The following is a 16,225-nucleotide window of genomic DNA, read 5'->3' as shown; positions in this document are numbered from 1 at the left end:
AGGCAATTAGGCCCCTTCCATGCCACTTTTTCCTAAAATCATCCAATCAAAATTGAGGATAGCTATTTGTTCACCATAATTGAAAGGAACAATAACTATGTCTTTGGAAATAACAAGACACCCACAGACTTAAGACAGGAAAGATCTTTATGTTTGTTTGCCCATTTTTTACGTATAGTATTTGTTTTTAGGAAATTATGCACACATTTTTTAGGTGAGGATGGCGAATCTTATGCTGGGGGGTTATGCATGGGGAGAATTTTTCTTGGAAAGGGAAGTTTCCAGGGGGTGAACTTTTCAGGGGAAATTTTATACTGGGGGAATTTCCCAGAATTCCTAAACAAAATTGCCTTTATATATCTTGCTTTCTCTTTACCAACTCAATTTTACTCGTGGAGATGTTAAGAGTAATAGTCCGGGGCTGAATTTTCACCAGAATTGAATTGCCCAGAGAATATGTATGTGGGTAGGGGTGTTTTCTGTAGAAGGGGAGCCAGATTTCCTGGCGTTATTTTTAAAAAAAAGATCAGAAATTAAATTAAAGAAAGTTTTTTTTCAACTGAAAGTAAGGAGCAACATTGAAGCTTAAAACGAATGGAAATTATTATGTATATGAGGGGGGTTTTCCCCTCCTCAGTACCTCACACTTTACGCTAAAACTTGAATTTTTTCCCAATTCTTTAAAAACTAGTCCTCAAACATAAAGGTCATTTGATAAGAACAATAAGTAACTTTTTGAAAGTGTCGAAAAACTTTAGCGTGAAGAGTGAAATGTTGAAGAGGGGGCAATCCCCCTCATATACTCAATACTTTCTATATTTTTTTTTAGTTTTAATGCTGCCCCTAGCCTTCAGTTGAAAAAAAAACTTCTTTATTTTTATTTTAGTCTTTAGTGACAAAACCTTTCTTGTGGCTTCCTTCAAAGTATCAAAAAAAAGAAATATTCTATAGTACTATGTTCATGTTCCGAGTAAGGATATTATCTAGTACCTGGAAAAACCATCCGCAATCATGCTTGGTCAGGAGGGAGAAATGTACGGGTTACAAAACTTATGATGGTGGTGAGTCCAGATTCTTTTCGGGTTTCATGCTTAACAAATATTTTAAGTTGGGGAATATTTTGCTACGTTCAAATTTTAGAATTACATAAGTCAATAGAAGTAGAGCGAAAGTAAAAAAGACGAATAAGATAATATTTCGGGTTAATTAATTCCACTTTCTTAAGGAAAACTCCCTCCCTTAAAAGTTAAGATATGTTGTAAATCTCACAAAAACACGGCGTTTTTCTGGTAAAATTTTTCTATTCAATCCACTTCCTTCAGAAACAAGAGCTAAGAGGTCATATGGTACTTGTGACAAGGCAGGAAGAGCTAAAAGCCAAGAACTCATATGGTATGAGCTATAAAAAATTCTAAGAATCAATAGATTGATTTAAAAGGAAAATCAGAGGCTTAATGCGGGTCAGGATTTAAAATAAGAGCTCTGAGTCACGATGTCCTTCTAAATATCAAAATTCATTAAGATCCGATCACCCACTCGTAAGTTATAAATACCTCATTTTTTCTAATTTTTCCTCTCCCTTTAGCCCCCCAGATGGTTGAATTTGGGAAAACGACTTGATCAAGTCAATTTGTGCAGCTCCCTGACACGCCTACCTATTTTCATCGTCCTGGCACGTCCAGAAGCACCAAACTCGCCAAATCACTGAACCCCTCCCCCCGACTCCCCCAAAGAGAGCGAATCCAGTACGGTTGCGTCAATCACGTATCAAGGACATTTGCTTATTCTATACACCAAGCTTCATCCCGATTCCTCCACTCCAAGCGTTTTTCAAGATTTCCCCCTCCAACTCCCCCAATGTCAACAGATCTGGTCGATGTTTGAAATAAGAGCTCTGAGACATGAATTCCTTCTAAATATCAAATTTCATTAACATCCGGTCATACGTTCTTAAGTTAAAAATACCTCAATTTTTCTAATTTCTCCAAATTAACACCCCCCAGCTCCTCTAAAGAGAACGGATCCGGTCCTATTATGTGAATCACGTATCTAGAACTTGTGCTTATTCTTCCCATCAAGTTTCATCCCGATCTCTTCAATCTAAGCGTTTTCCAAGATTTCTGTTTCCCTCCTCCAGCCCCCTTTGTCCCCAGATCCAATTCGAGTCGAAAATGGAGCATCAGAGACATAAGATCCTTCTATATATATCAAGTTTCATTAAGATCCGATCACCTAATCGTAAGATAAAAATACCCCAATTTTTATGTCTTCCAAGAACTCCGGTTTCACCCTCCAACTGCCCCCAATGTCACAGGATCTGGTTGGAATTTCAAATTAGAGCTTTAAATCACAAGATCCTTCTAAATATCAAACTTCATTAAGATCTGGTGACCCGTTCGTAAGTTACAAATACCTCATTTTTCCGAATACCCCCCCCCCTAACTCCACCGAAGAGAGCAGATCTGCTCCGGTTATGTCAGTCACGTATCTTAGACAGGTTTTTATTCTTCCCATCAAGTTTCATCCTGATCTCTCCTCTTTATGTATTTTCTAAGATTTCTGGTCCCCCCCAACTGCCCCTCCCCCCAATGACGCTGGATCCAGTTGAGGTCAAACAGTTCGTGGTAACGAACTGTAGTAAGGAGCGACCCGGCTCAATAGTAAACGAAACTCTAAAAAACAGAACTTCGATGCTAAAAGATATATCAAAACAATTGAATTTTTATGCTGATTTTAAATATATAAGTTTCATCAAATTTAGTCTTTGTCATCAAAAGTTACGAGCCTGAGAAAATTTGCCTTACATTGGAAAATAGGGGAAAACACCCCCTAAAATTCATAGGATCTTAACGGAAATTACACCATCGCATTCGGCGTATCAGAGAACCCTATAGAAAAAAATTTCAAGGTCCAATCTACAAAAATGTGGAATTTCGTATTTTTTGCCAGAAGGCAGATCACGGGTGCGTGTTTATTTGTTTGTTTTTTTTCGTTTTTTTTCCCAAAGGTCATCGTATCGACCAAGTGGTCCTAGAGTGTTGCAAGAGGGCTCGTTCTAACGGAAATGAAAAGTTCTAGTGCCCTTTTTAAGTGACCAAAAAATTGGGGGGCACCTAGGCCCCCTCCCACACTCATTTTTTCCCAAAGTCAACGGATAAAACTTTTGAGATAGCCATTTTGTTCCGCATAGTCGAAAACCATAATAACTATGTCTTTGGGGATGACTTACTCCCCCAAAGGCCCTAGGGGAGGGGCTGCAAGTTACAAACTTTGACCAATGTTTACATACAGTAATGGTTATTAGGAAGTGTACCGACGTTTTCAGGGGGATTTCTTTGGTTTGGGTGTGGGATTGAGGGGAGGGGGCTATGTGGGAGGATCTTTCCTTGGAGGAATATTTCTTGGGGGAAGAGAAATTCAATGAAAAGGGCGCAGGATTTTCTAGCATTACTATTAAAAAAAAACAATGAAAATATAAACATGAAAAAGTTTTTTTTTTTTCAAATTGAAAGTTAGGAGTAGCATTAAAACTTAAAACGAAAAGAGATTATTACGCATATGAGGGGTTCTAAAATATTTTAGCATAAAGAGCGAGGTATTTAGGAGGAGATAAATACTTTGCTCTTTATGCTAAAGTATTTTTAGTATTTTCAACTATTTATTCTACGGCCTTTCTGATTCAGGGGTCATTCTTAAAGAATTGAGGCAAAACTTAAGATTTAGCGTGAAGAGCGAGGTATTAACGAGGGACAAACCCTGTCATATATATAATAAAAAATATAAGAATATAAAAGTTTGTTACGTAAGTTAGTTCTTAAGTTATGTATATTTTTTACTAATAAAAATGTTGGTTAAAAATTAAAAGTTCTAGTTGCCTTTTTAAGTAACCGCAAAATTGGAGGGCAACTAGGCCTCCTTCCCCACCCCTTATTTCTCAAAATCGTCTGATCAAAACTAAGAGAAAGCCATTTAGCCAAAAAAAGAATTAATATACAAATTTCATTTTAATAATTTATGTACGGAGAGCCAAAACCAAACATGCATTATTTCAAAAACGTTCAGAAATTAAATAAAAAAACTAGTTTTTTAACTGAAAGTAAGGAGCGACATTAAAACTTAAAACGAACAAAAATTACTCCTTATATAAAATGGGTTGTCCCCTCCGCAATCCCTCGCTCTTTACGCTAAAGTTTGACTTTTTGCCACAATTCTACTTTTTAAAACAATTAAAAATTTTACCATAAAGAGCGAGGGATTGCGGAGGGGACAACCCATTTCATATACTGAGTAATTTCTGTTCGTTTTAAGTTTAATGTCGCTCCTTACTTTCAGTTAAAAAAAACTAGTTTTTTTATATTTAATTTTAATTAAGAGATCTGAGTTACGAGATCTTTCTAAACATGAAGCTACATGAAGATCCGATCACTCCTTCGTAAGTTAAAAATACGTCATTTTTTCTAATTTTTCAGAATTACCCCCCCCCCCCCAATAGAGAAGAGCTGTTCCAATTATGTCAATCACGTATCTAAGACTTCTGCTTGTTTTTCCCACGAAGTTTCATCCCGATCCCTCCAATCTAAGCGTTTTCCATGATTTTAGGTTCCCCCTCCCCAAACCCCCCCCCCCCAATGTCACCAGATCCGGTCGGGATTTAAATTAAGAGCTTTGAGACACGATGTCTTTCTAAATATAAAATTTCATTGAGATCCGTTCATAAGTTAAAAATACCTAATTTTTTCTAATTTTTCAGAATTAACCCCCCCCCCAAATGGCCCAAAGAGAGCTGGTCCGTTCCGGTTAGGTCAGTCATGTATCTAGGACTTGTGCTTATTTTTCCACCAAGTTTCGTTCCAATCCCTTCACTCTAAGTGTTTTCCAAGAGTTTAGGTTTACTTCTCCCAATTCCCCCTCCCCTCCAATGTCACCAGATCCGTTCAGGATTTAAAATAATAGCTCTGAGACACTTTATCCTTTTAAACATCAAATTTCATTAAGATCTGATCAACCGTTCGTAAGTTAAAATTACTTCATTTTTTCTTTTTTTCCGAATTAACCAGCCCTCCACTCTCCCCCCCAGATGGTCAAATCGGGAAAAAGACTATTTCTAATTTAATCTGGTCCAGTCCCCGATACGCCTGCCAAATTTCATCGTCCTAGCTTACCTGGAAGTGTCTAAAGTAGGAAAACCGGGACCGACAGACTGACAGACAGACCGACAGACAGACCGAGAGAATTTGCGATTGCTATATGTCACTTGGTTAATACCAAGTGCCATAAAAATTATGCTTGCTACTTGAAAAATATCGTTGGCTACTGAAGTTTTTTTTAACCCTGCTTGAAAGAATTATGTTAAAATCAAAGGTGCGTTCTTTCTCATAATTAAATAAAAAAAACTAATTTTTTTAGCTGAAAGTAAGGAGCGACATTAAAACTTAAAACGAACAGAAATTACTCCGTATATGAAATGGGTTGTCCCCTCCACAATCCCTCGCTCTTTACGCTAAAGCTTTTAATTGTTTTAAAAAGTAGAATTGTGGCAAAGAGTCAAACATGTGTGCTGATGATGAACACTGTGTATGTGTTCGAAATATCCAGTTAAAAAATTTTATATCTATTCACTGTCACTAAAAAGGTATCATCCCTATTTTGAACTGTTTTACTTTCGTAATAGAGCATCAAAACATCGAAAAGAGCTGTTTCAGGTTATTTGAAAGCTAATAAGTGAATTTACGCTCTTTTTATACTTTCCTCATGGCAGTACTATCATATAATGCCTAATGACACCAAAATATAATTTTAGTGTTATTTCTGGAGTGTAAAAAGATTGAAACCACAAAAAGTCTACCACTAAAAATCTCCACAATCGAAAACATTTAAACTCATGTGTAAAACCCCCTCCTCTTTTGAGTATTCTCCTTCCCGGTCCCATTTGCAAGTGAAAAAAGAGTTTAAAAAAGAAAACTACCATGTGAAAAAAAAATCATTTAAATACAAAAGTGAATCGTTAATGATAGATGCTATATACTTTCATATCTACACTAAATTAAACAAAAAAAACAAGTTTTTTTTAGCTGAAAGTAATGAGCGACATTAAAACTTAAAACAAACAGAAATTAATTGGTATATCAAAGGGGCTGCTTCCTCATCAACGCCCCGCTCTTTACGCTAAAGTTTGACTCTTTCTCTCAAATCTGCTTTTTAAAACAGTAAAAAACTTTAGCGTAAAGAGTGGGGCGTTGATGAGGAAGCAGCTCCTTTCATATACGAATTAATTTCTGTTCGTTTTAAGTTTTAATGTCGCTCCTTACTTTCAGCTAAAAAAAACTTTTTTTTTATTTAATTTCTGAACGTTTTTGAATCAATGTATATTTTGATTTTGGCTCCCCGCAGAGGAATAATTAACATAAAATTTGCGAGTTTTTTTTGCTAAATGGCTTTCTCATAATTTTGATCGAATAATTTTAGAAAAAAGGAAACGGTGGAGGAAGCCTAGTTGCCCTGTGATTTTTTGGTTAGTTAAAAAGGCAACTAGAACTTTTAATTTTTTACGAATGTTTTTATTAGTAAAAGATAAACGTAACTTATAAATTAGCTTACGTACGAACTTTTGTAATCTCTTGTTTTTATTACATATTAGAGGGATTCACCCCCTCGTCAGTACCTCGCTCTTTACACTAAAGCTTAAATTTTGTCCCAATTTCTTAAGAATGACCCCTGAATCACAAAAGCCGCAGAATAAATAGTTGAAATTACGAAAAATACTTTAGCGTAAAGAGCGGGGTATTAGGAGGAGGTGAGCCCATCATATGCGTAATAATTTCTGTTCGCTTTAAGTTTTAATGCTTCTCCTTACTTTCAGTTTAAAAAACTTTTTCATATTTATTTTTTCATTGTTTTTTTTTTTAATAATACTAGAAAATCCTGCGCTCCCTTCATGAAAATTTTCTCCCCCCACGACAAATTCCTCCAAGGAAAGTTCGCCCAACATATCTTCCTCTTCTCAAACCCCCGCCCCAACCTAAAAATCCCCCTGAAAACGTCTGTACACTTCCAAATAACCATTACTATATGTAAGCACTGGTCAAAGTTTGTAACTTGTAGCCCCTCCCACTGGGACTGTGGGGAGTAAGTCGCCCCCAAAGACATAGTTATAAGGTTGTTCGACTACGGTAAATAAAATGGCTATCTCAGAATTTCGATCCGGTGACTTTTGGGAAAAAATGAGCGTGGGAGGGGGCCTAGGTGCCCTCCAATTTTTTGGTCGCTTAAAAAGGGCACTAGAACTTTTCATTTCTGTTAGAATGAGCCCTCGCGCAAGATTCTAGGACCACTGGGTCGATACGATTATCCCTCGGGAAAAAAAACAAACAAACAAATAAACACGCATCCGTGATCTGTCTTCTGGCAAAAAATGCGAAATTCCCCTTTTTTTAGGTAAGGGCTTCAAACTTATACAATTAGGTTCTCTGATACGCTGAATCTGATGGTGTGATTTTCGTTAAGATTGTATGATTTTTAGGGGGTGTTTCCCCCTATTTTCTGATTGCAATCAAAGGTGCGCAATCAAAATGATGTAAATTTTCTTAGGCCTGTAGCTTTTGATGGGTATAACTGATCTTGATGAAGCTTATATATTTAAAATCAACATTAAAAGGCGATTCTTTTGAGTTAACAATTGATATCAAAATTCCATTTTTTAGAGTTTCGGTTACTATTGAGCCGGGTCGCTCCTTACTACAGTTCGTTACCACGAACTGTTTGACTAATTACGAAACAACTTCTTGGGATTTTCAAAAAAGAGCTTGATGCCCGGACGTGTCTTCTTTTTCTCTCTGTTTTTCTCCAGCACTAGCGGGTCATTTGGAACATCGGAGGGCGTTGAAATGGGTAACCATCCAAAGTTCTTGTAATTAGGGTTTTATTTGTTTCACCCCATAAAGGTGTGCATTAACCAGTCACTGGTTTTGATGTTATTTAGCATACTTCGCCAAAAAGTTCCAAATAAAAGTGAAGATTGCTTCACTATTCAAACATTTTTCTAAGTATAACAATCGCTACCATTGCAATCTCCTTTTGGAACCTTCTTTCGCAGAATGAAATTTTAAAGCCTGCATAACCTTGGCTTCTCTTCTATAGCTCTCAATTTTTCTTCAGATTCTTTCTTACTATTGTATATTCCTAGAATAGAGGTTACATCCTATCAAACCTCAAGCCTGACTAGAGAAAACATTATGTCTTATTTTGGAGCCAAGGCCCATATTCAACTACCCATCCACCTCTGCATTCACACGTTTTAAAATAAATTAATTATGATATTTGAACAGCCATCAAAGCGAGAAGCAAATTTTGAGCCTTTAATTAGCGTTAGCTCAAACTTATTTTTTGGGCTTGGGTTGGGTTGGGTCGAACAGGGCTTGATACAAACGAGGGTTGTCTTACAAGAGGTTTGAGTTGGATGAAGATTGAGTTGTACGGGGTTTGAGTCAAACGAGATTGGGTTGAAGGGGGGTTGTGTTGGACGAGTGTTTAGTTGAACAGAAACTGAGCTGCACGGGGGCTGAGTTAAACGGGGATTGAATTGTACGAGGCTTGATTTGAAGTTGAATAGGGATTGACTTAAACCTTAAACGGGGGATGAGTTAAATGGTAGTTGAGTTAATTCGAGGCTCAGTTGAATAAAGGTCCAGTTAAATGGGCTCACTTGCACGGGATTCATTAAACGGGGGTTCAGTTACACGTTTACCGTCCTGATGCATGCAAATATACATAGCGTAGGCAAAAAATATACAAGGGAGAACAATTAAGTAGTACAGCAAAACCTACTTAAGTTTAGCATAGATTAAGTTAAGCGTCGATTTTATCGTGAAATGACACTCAAATGAACACAAATTACTGTCCAATTACATAAGTTGTTGAAACCAGGAAGTTATTTTCAGTAAGCACTTGTTATATTGAAACATTAGTTAGGATCAAACCTTTTTGTTGCAATTGTCAAAGTCAAATAACCCAATTTCAAAAGCCAAGATAGCACGAAAACGAAAAAGACTGTAATACCTCCAGCACTATAGTCACATCAAACCGTATAATTGTGCTTTCAGGAGGTCTGTGTTTGAGAAATCTATGAGTCGTTCCAAAATGCCCCGAATCAAAGAATAGTGATTCATTGTCATTTTTACGGCCTCATATCTGGCACTCCATCTTGTTTAGACCATTTGTTTCACTCCACGAGATTGGGCAGATGATGAAAAGAACATGAAAACTTGCCAAGTGATTCCGAGAAAAGTGGTATAGCTTTTTCTAGTTGAAGCAGAATGGACTTCAACAGGCTTAGGAATGTTTAGCACAATGAATGAATTTTAGTTTTTCAATAATATTTTTTTTTACACAGGATTGAACTTCCATTTGGAAATCAGCCATTCCTATGGCATTTTCGTAAGCTTCACCTGAGCAGCTAAGGATATTGAGTCCATCTACCAGATTATTTCAATATACATACCTGTGTATCATTTTTATCATCAGCTGTTCTTGATAGCTCACTGTGTAGAGAAAGGTCTCTGATTTCCTAATCCAGGGATGAAGAATAGTGGAGAAAAGTTGGAAGTCAGCACCAATTTAACTGTTCACTAGGAACATGACACCTTTCGCAAGGATGCTAAGGCTTGCCTGACTAATGATTACATCCGGAGATCATGGAACTGACATGGCATCGACGGAGCTATGTATAGGACTTTGGCTTAAAAAAATTCAAGAGAAGAAGCAATAACAAGTGATATCAGGGTCCAGACTGCTGATCAACAGACCAGAGATAGCAGACATGAATTGGGAAAATCAAAAGCTATATGGACATTTGCAACTCAGTAATGCTTATGCACGTGTACCTGCAAATGCCCAAGGAAGATAGCTTCCCATTGGTATTACCTGAAAGGCAATTTCAGGTTACCAGAATGGATAGAAATGAAGTGGAGAAGAACATCTTTTATGTGTATGGTTCACGATCTCACGGAAAATCAGGGACTCGAATAGTGATATACCAAAGTGACCTTGGTTTTAATGAGGAGACAACCAGCTATCACGTTGTCAAATTTGCGCTCTTTCAGGCTGAATAGTTCGGAATACGAAGGGTTACTGAAGTCACTACAGGTATTCTGAATTTTGGGAATCATCTCACCCGGATAGAAAGATCTGATCCCCCAGTTTTTCTAAAACTTGAAATAGCTGGAGGAAAGCAAGAGGATTTGGAATTGCAGAATGATCGGCTGGGATTATATCCGTTGAAAGTTTTTCATTAACTGAATGATAAGCTGGGGATATACTAATTGAATATAATTACCAACAGCTGGCAAAATATATGGTAAAGACTAATTAGGTAAGGACTCCCTTCACTATTTGGGTTTATTTGGACGTGGAAACAATGGGCCTTCGGTGGTCTGAGCCTTCACTCAGTTTGGTGAGCCACCCATAATATTAACAACAATAATAATAAAAACCCTCGCCCATCTATTGATTACCTTAAAAAGAAGTTCAAAAGAATCAATCATTAGAATAAAACCTAATGAAATGGCTAACTCTTAGCATATCAGGCCCCTAGTTCATACCAGCTTGGGGCCCCGAATTTTTTCATATAAAAATGATAATATTATAGCATAGGGGATTCTACAATTGTTAGTAAATTGTTAGCTGACATTTTTGTTATAAAGTGGGAAAATGGCTATTCCAAACCTATTCATCCTTATATTCACTTTTTGATTCAAGGTTCGGTAACTGTTACAGAACTGGAAGGATCAAGAAACTTTCTACGACTGGATCACAGGGAATGTTTTGGCATTAGGTATTACAATAGTTCAAATACTGATATTGTTAATGAGGATTGCAGCTCAAAACATGAAGGGGTTTGCTTGTACCGACACCCTAAAGGATCCACTTTGCCCGTAAGTATAAGTTAATCAATCTTTTACTGCTACTATGATACTGACTAATCAGTTATCTCTCGACCTCTTCTCTCTTATCATTTTTTTAGCTTTTGGCATTAATCCTTAGCCCATAGGCGACTTTGAAGAAGTGAGAATACGTGTCATTCCATTGCATCTGAAGAAGGAGGGGAAAGTAATTAGTGACAATCTAATATTTGCTTTGCAGTGAATAAAAGTCTTATTTGTGGTCCACTCTTTAAAAAAAAATACTGTTTGTTTCAGGATTAAAATTTGCGAAAAAGTTTTTCCAACATACAAATATCAGCCAAGACTATGGATTCTCACAGAAAAAACTGAAAAGATGTTAAACATAATTTTTTTCCGTGGAAAAGACCATGTCAATAAAAAACGAACAAAAATATCACGAGTAGGGCTGATAACTCCGATGCCTTCTTAAGACCAGAACCTATTTTGCATTGCTGAAAACAAAATATGTTTTAAATGTTTTCACTTTTCTTACTTTCCTAAATAAAAAATTATCAAAACTATAAGGAATAAGTATCCGGATATCTCAATTAAACTGACAATCCAGGGTCATTTGTTTTTTTTCAATAAAGCGCAAATTATGCTCTGGTCTTGAGAAGGCATGGCGGTTATTAGTCTTACTCACGTTAATTTTTGCAAATTTTGAGTTTGACTCGGCTATTCATTGTAATTTCTGTTCGTTGTGAGTTTCATTTATTTATTGATAATGATTTATGGTGGTTTTACGCTTGGGAGATTATTTGACTTTATTTCTGCTCAGTGTTGCCTTAACGGAGCTCTTTAATTTTCTTTGAAAACTTGTTTTGCGGAAATAGTTTTTTTTTAAATCAATTGAGTCTGAAAGTCTCGTGTTTTTTTTTCAAACTTATGAAACGTTGTACCTTCGTATTTTTTTTTTCTTTCCAGATATAGGGGTGGCTGGAGCTTTCTTATGTCTCCCCGAGGTGCCCTTAGATAAAAGCTAAGTAGAATCATTATTTTTTCACGTGTCTCATCAGGCATAATACCTTTTCTTGTTAGGAAACTCAGGTAGAATATCCTGGAAAAAATTAAATACTGATTTCACTTGACTCCCACGGATCAAACGTCAATATAATCGTCGAATCACTGAACTTTGCGTCAATGTATAAGTCTAAATCTTCTGCATCCATGAATGAAAACCCAATAGGGGAGCTTGCCCATTTAGAATTTCAGGCGAGCAGCCCAAAAGACTATGCATTTCGGGGGGGGTCATTTTCCGGGAAGATATTTTCTGGGAGTATTTTCCGTGGGGGGAGTATTTTCCGGGGGAAGAAGTAAACGCCGTCCACCGTAGAAATTATAGGAATCTATATGTGGAGTCGTAAGAGCCATAAGATTTTGGGGGCATGGGCCCGATGTCTTCCTCTCATGCTCTATATGTACTGTTCATGAACAGCCTGGTATGAAAATATGTTTTCTTGCTACTCTAACAATTATTCCATATTTATTGAGTATCCTAAATATCATAATATCAGAAGAATTAGGAGCTATCAGGTATTCACTACAAAAACTTCTAATTGACGGCGAATGAGTTACTCATATCCCTTTTACTCACGCACTCATTTAGTTACTCACGCACTCATATCCCTTTTTGATTTTTTTGGTTTTTATTGTTTGAAATCGGTACATTATTAAAAGCTTAGCGAAATGCATGTAATTATAAAGAAAAGATTTGATCTAAAAGAAAAGATCTAAAAAAAATCAGAGGCGGAGGGGTTATTAAAATGTTCCTTTAAAAAATGATTCCTTGCAAAAAAAAAGGCTTTAGGCTAAAAAAAAAATTATAATTCATTCCAAATTGGAAGATTTACACTTTTTTTATGTCCTTGTTAGAAGGAAGGAAGGGTTGGATATTTGAAACACTCTTAACTGCCTTGAGGTCACCTTTGGATAAAATCATGTTGACGTATTAATTGCTGACGTGGTTTATTTGGCTAAATGCCTGTTGCGGTTAGGAAAGTGAACGAAAATCTCCTGGAAATTCTTATGGACGGGTTTGGCCAATCTCAAATTTTCGACATTCATTGCTCAATATTATGTAAACATGATTTCTAGTTCGTTAAGAACCATAAATGTAATTGAAAGAGAAAAAAAAAGTATTACTCGCAAGTATTGCTATCAGAGGTTGAGGTTGGGTGCAGAAATTCCACTCAAATTAGTGAGGAAATTTGTATATAACCTGTTTATGTTCTTTTTGAACTTGTATATCTTCATAAGTTCCGTATCCTTTAAAATTATAAAACCTCAAATCCTTTTATCTTTAAGATTATTCTTTAAGGTTTATCTTTAAGGCTTCACTTTTATGAATGGATCTTTAGAACTTACATAATAAAGAAAAAAACTTTCCAGTTAAAAGCTATGAGTGACGTTAATATTTAAAAGGAACAGAAATTACTCAAAAGCGAGCATGGTTTCCATCTCTCTTAGTCCTCAGAGCCGTCCTGGCCGATTGGTGTGGTGGATTCAGGATTTAGTCGGAGAGGACGCGGGTTCGAATCCCAGTTTACCCAATTGTTCAGTTGGGACGGTTGTCAGTGGCGTGACTCTGTAATTTAGCCATAGTCGACCCAGCTCTAAATGGGTACGCGGAGAAATCTGGGGAAGGTCTCTCTTTTTTTTAATTGTTTATCTTAAGTAGACCTAATAAGTTATTAGTAAAGTGCAAGCTGTGCTTTATCGTGAGGAGTGGGATGAGAGTAGGGAAAAGGGGGGCTGAGGGAGCAGTAGCCCCATAAGATTTATGATAATATCTGGTTGTGTTAAGTTTCTCTGACATTTTAAGTTCTATACTGTCATTTTCTACAAGATTGTACCCTTTTCGGGGGATGTGTCTCTCCTTTTTGTAAAAACACACAAACTCTCTTATTTTACAGCTTTTGTTAGGTGTCTTTAAGGTTAAAAAAAGTTCAAGCTCTTAGAATCAGCGTATAAAATGGACTCAAAAATAAAAAATACATAAGAAAAGGCATATTTTTCTTACATATGTTAGGTTACTATTAACTCTACCTCCCTTTCCCCTACGAACAAATCGTATTCTTTTGTATTTTATTTTTTCTCTACTTCTAAAAAAGTGTTGGTTTCCGCCTTTTTTCTTCATTGTTAGTGCTACAAGAACGTCCGCAAAGTTCCTCTAGTACGATTAAGTCGTTTTTGGATAGGCTCTAATCCAATAGGAAATCGCGATAAGATGACAAACTAAAACTTCTTGGAGGGGTTAAATCAATCCGCTCATTTTTGCCTAAATTCATAATCTCTCTCAAGGCCAAAATAATGGCCAACGCACATCCCCATCTGTCCTTCCGTGTTTGCAGCTTCTGCTTGCGTTACTTGCCAAGAAATTACAAAATTTTAAACCTTTTCCTGATATCATGACAGCCTGATCTGAGCTACCTGGGCGTTCTCTTACCCTCTTATTTGTTTATTAAAAAAACTTTCGTAGGGATTGCAGTCTTTGTTAATTCTGAGGATGCGACCACACCACCAAATATTAAGTTTTATGTTACAGGTAATGAGTGGGAGTGAACTATTTTATTCATGAGGCATAGCTTTTGACCAGTTGATGATATTGCGTATCTTTTGACTAAAGTTCCTCAATCACTCTTGGTCCTCGCCAAAATCGGGCTAAAGGTGCCCCAGGGCGGTACTTTCTTTGGATTTACATGGGGTTGCAGCATGCAAATTTTGAGACTCCGAGGTATACAAGCCAGTATAACAGCTTACTAATTACAGTGATCTCTAAAAAGCAATGCACAAAATAGACAATAAAACAGTATCTCCTTAAACATGCAAGCAAAATTTTTTTTTAGCAAAAATAAAACCTTCCATTCTTATGAATTTATATTTTTGGGTCTTGGATGCGGGTTTTGCGTAGGTATTCCATCAACTGAAACATGTCCACTGTTTTCCTTTATATACCAATATACAGCTCACTTTTGTAACATGTAATTGTGTCACTAGTGACCTATGTGCATGCAAGCACTACTCTGCCATCTAAATTACGCTATTGATTTTCCTGGCAATCAGCATCCATTTTTGAGCTATGTTTGAATATGACGGGTACCGGAATCAGCAAACAGCTGCCCAAATATTACATCCAAAAACGCCTGGTCCGGGTAGTGAATAGCCGACTTAAGCTTTATATCTTCTATATCTTCTCTATATCTTCACTTTACCTTTCATTGCTTCCTTTTGCTCTCATTGCTTTTTTTAAATATTATTCTGTTTTATATTTTTATTCTTTATGAACTAAGGAGGGTTTTTTGTGTTTTCAAACAATCCGTTGTAACGAACTGTAGTGAGGAGCGACCTAGCTCAATAGTAACCGAAACTCTAAAAAATAGAATTTTGATACCAATAGTTACATCAAAAGAATCGCATCTCAATGCTGATTTTAAATATGTCAGTTTCATCAAGTTTAGTCTTACCCATCAAAAGTTACGAGCCTGAAAAAATTTGCCTTATTTTGGAAAATAGGAGGAAACACCTCCTAAAAGTCATACAATCTTAACAAAAATCCCACAGTTTCAAGTTCCTATCAACAAAAATTTCGAATTTCGCATTTTTTGCCAGAAGACAAATCACGGATCCGTGTTTATTTGTTTTTTGTTATTTTTTCCCCAGGGGTGATGGTATCGATTAAGTGGTCCTAGAATGTCGCGAGAGGGCTCATTCTAACGGAAATTAAAAGTTCTATTGCCCTTCTTAAATGACCGAAAATTGGAGGGCACCTAGGCCCCCTTCTACGCTCATTTTTCCTCAAAGTCACTGGATCAAAATTCTGAGAATGCCATTTTATTCACTATAGTCAAAAAACCTAATAACTATCTCTTTGGTTACAACTTACTCCCCCACAGTCCCCGTGGGACAGGCATTTTCAGGGGGATTTTTTTTTTGGGGGGGGGGGGAAGTTGAGGGGGGTTATGTGGGAGGGCCTTTCCATGGAGGAATTTTTCATGGGGGAGAGAATTTCAATGAAGGGGGCACAGAATTGTTTAGCATTATTTAAAAAACAATGAAAAAATAAACATGAAAAGTTTTTTCGACTGAAAGTAAAGAGCAGCATTAAAACCTAAAACGAACAGAAATTATTACACATATGGGGGGTCCACCTCATCGTAATATTTCGCTCTTTACGCTAAAGTGTTTTTAGTAATTTCAAGTATTTATTCTACGGCCTTTGTGATGGGGTCATTCTTAAGGAATTGGGACAAAATTTTAGCTTTAGTGTAAAGAGCGAGGTGTTGACGAGG

At 36.7% G+C, this 16,225-nt stretch overlaps 1 protein-coding gene across 1 annotated transcript in view; it reads left to right on the top strand.

Annotated features, from left to right (window-relative positions):
• Positions 1–16,225, top strand: part of LOC136030041 (uncharacterized) — a 50,420-nt gene that overhangs the window by 14,469 nt on the left and 19,726 nt on the right. The window contains exon 3 of the mRNA XM_065708660.1: positions 10,753–10,928. Coding sequence (XP_065564732.1) covers positions 10,753–10,928 — 176 coding nt within the window. The remainder of the gene's footprint in view (positions 1–10,752; positions 10,929–16,225) is intronic.

The sequence above is a fragment of the Artemia franciscana genome, chromosome 8 (assembly GCF_032884065.1).
Source record: "Artemia franciscana chromosome 8, ASM3288406v1, whole genome shotgun sequence".
Taxonomy (NCBI): domain Eukaryota; kingdom Metazoa; phylum Arthropoda; class Branchiopoda; order Anostraca; family Artemiidae; genus Artemia; species Artemia franciscana.
This window is presented reverse-complemented; position numbering and strand designations above follow the sequence as displayed.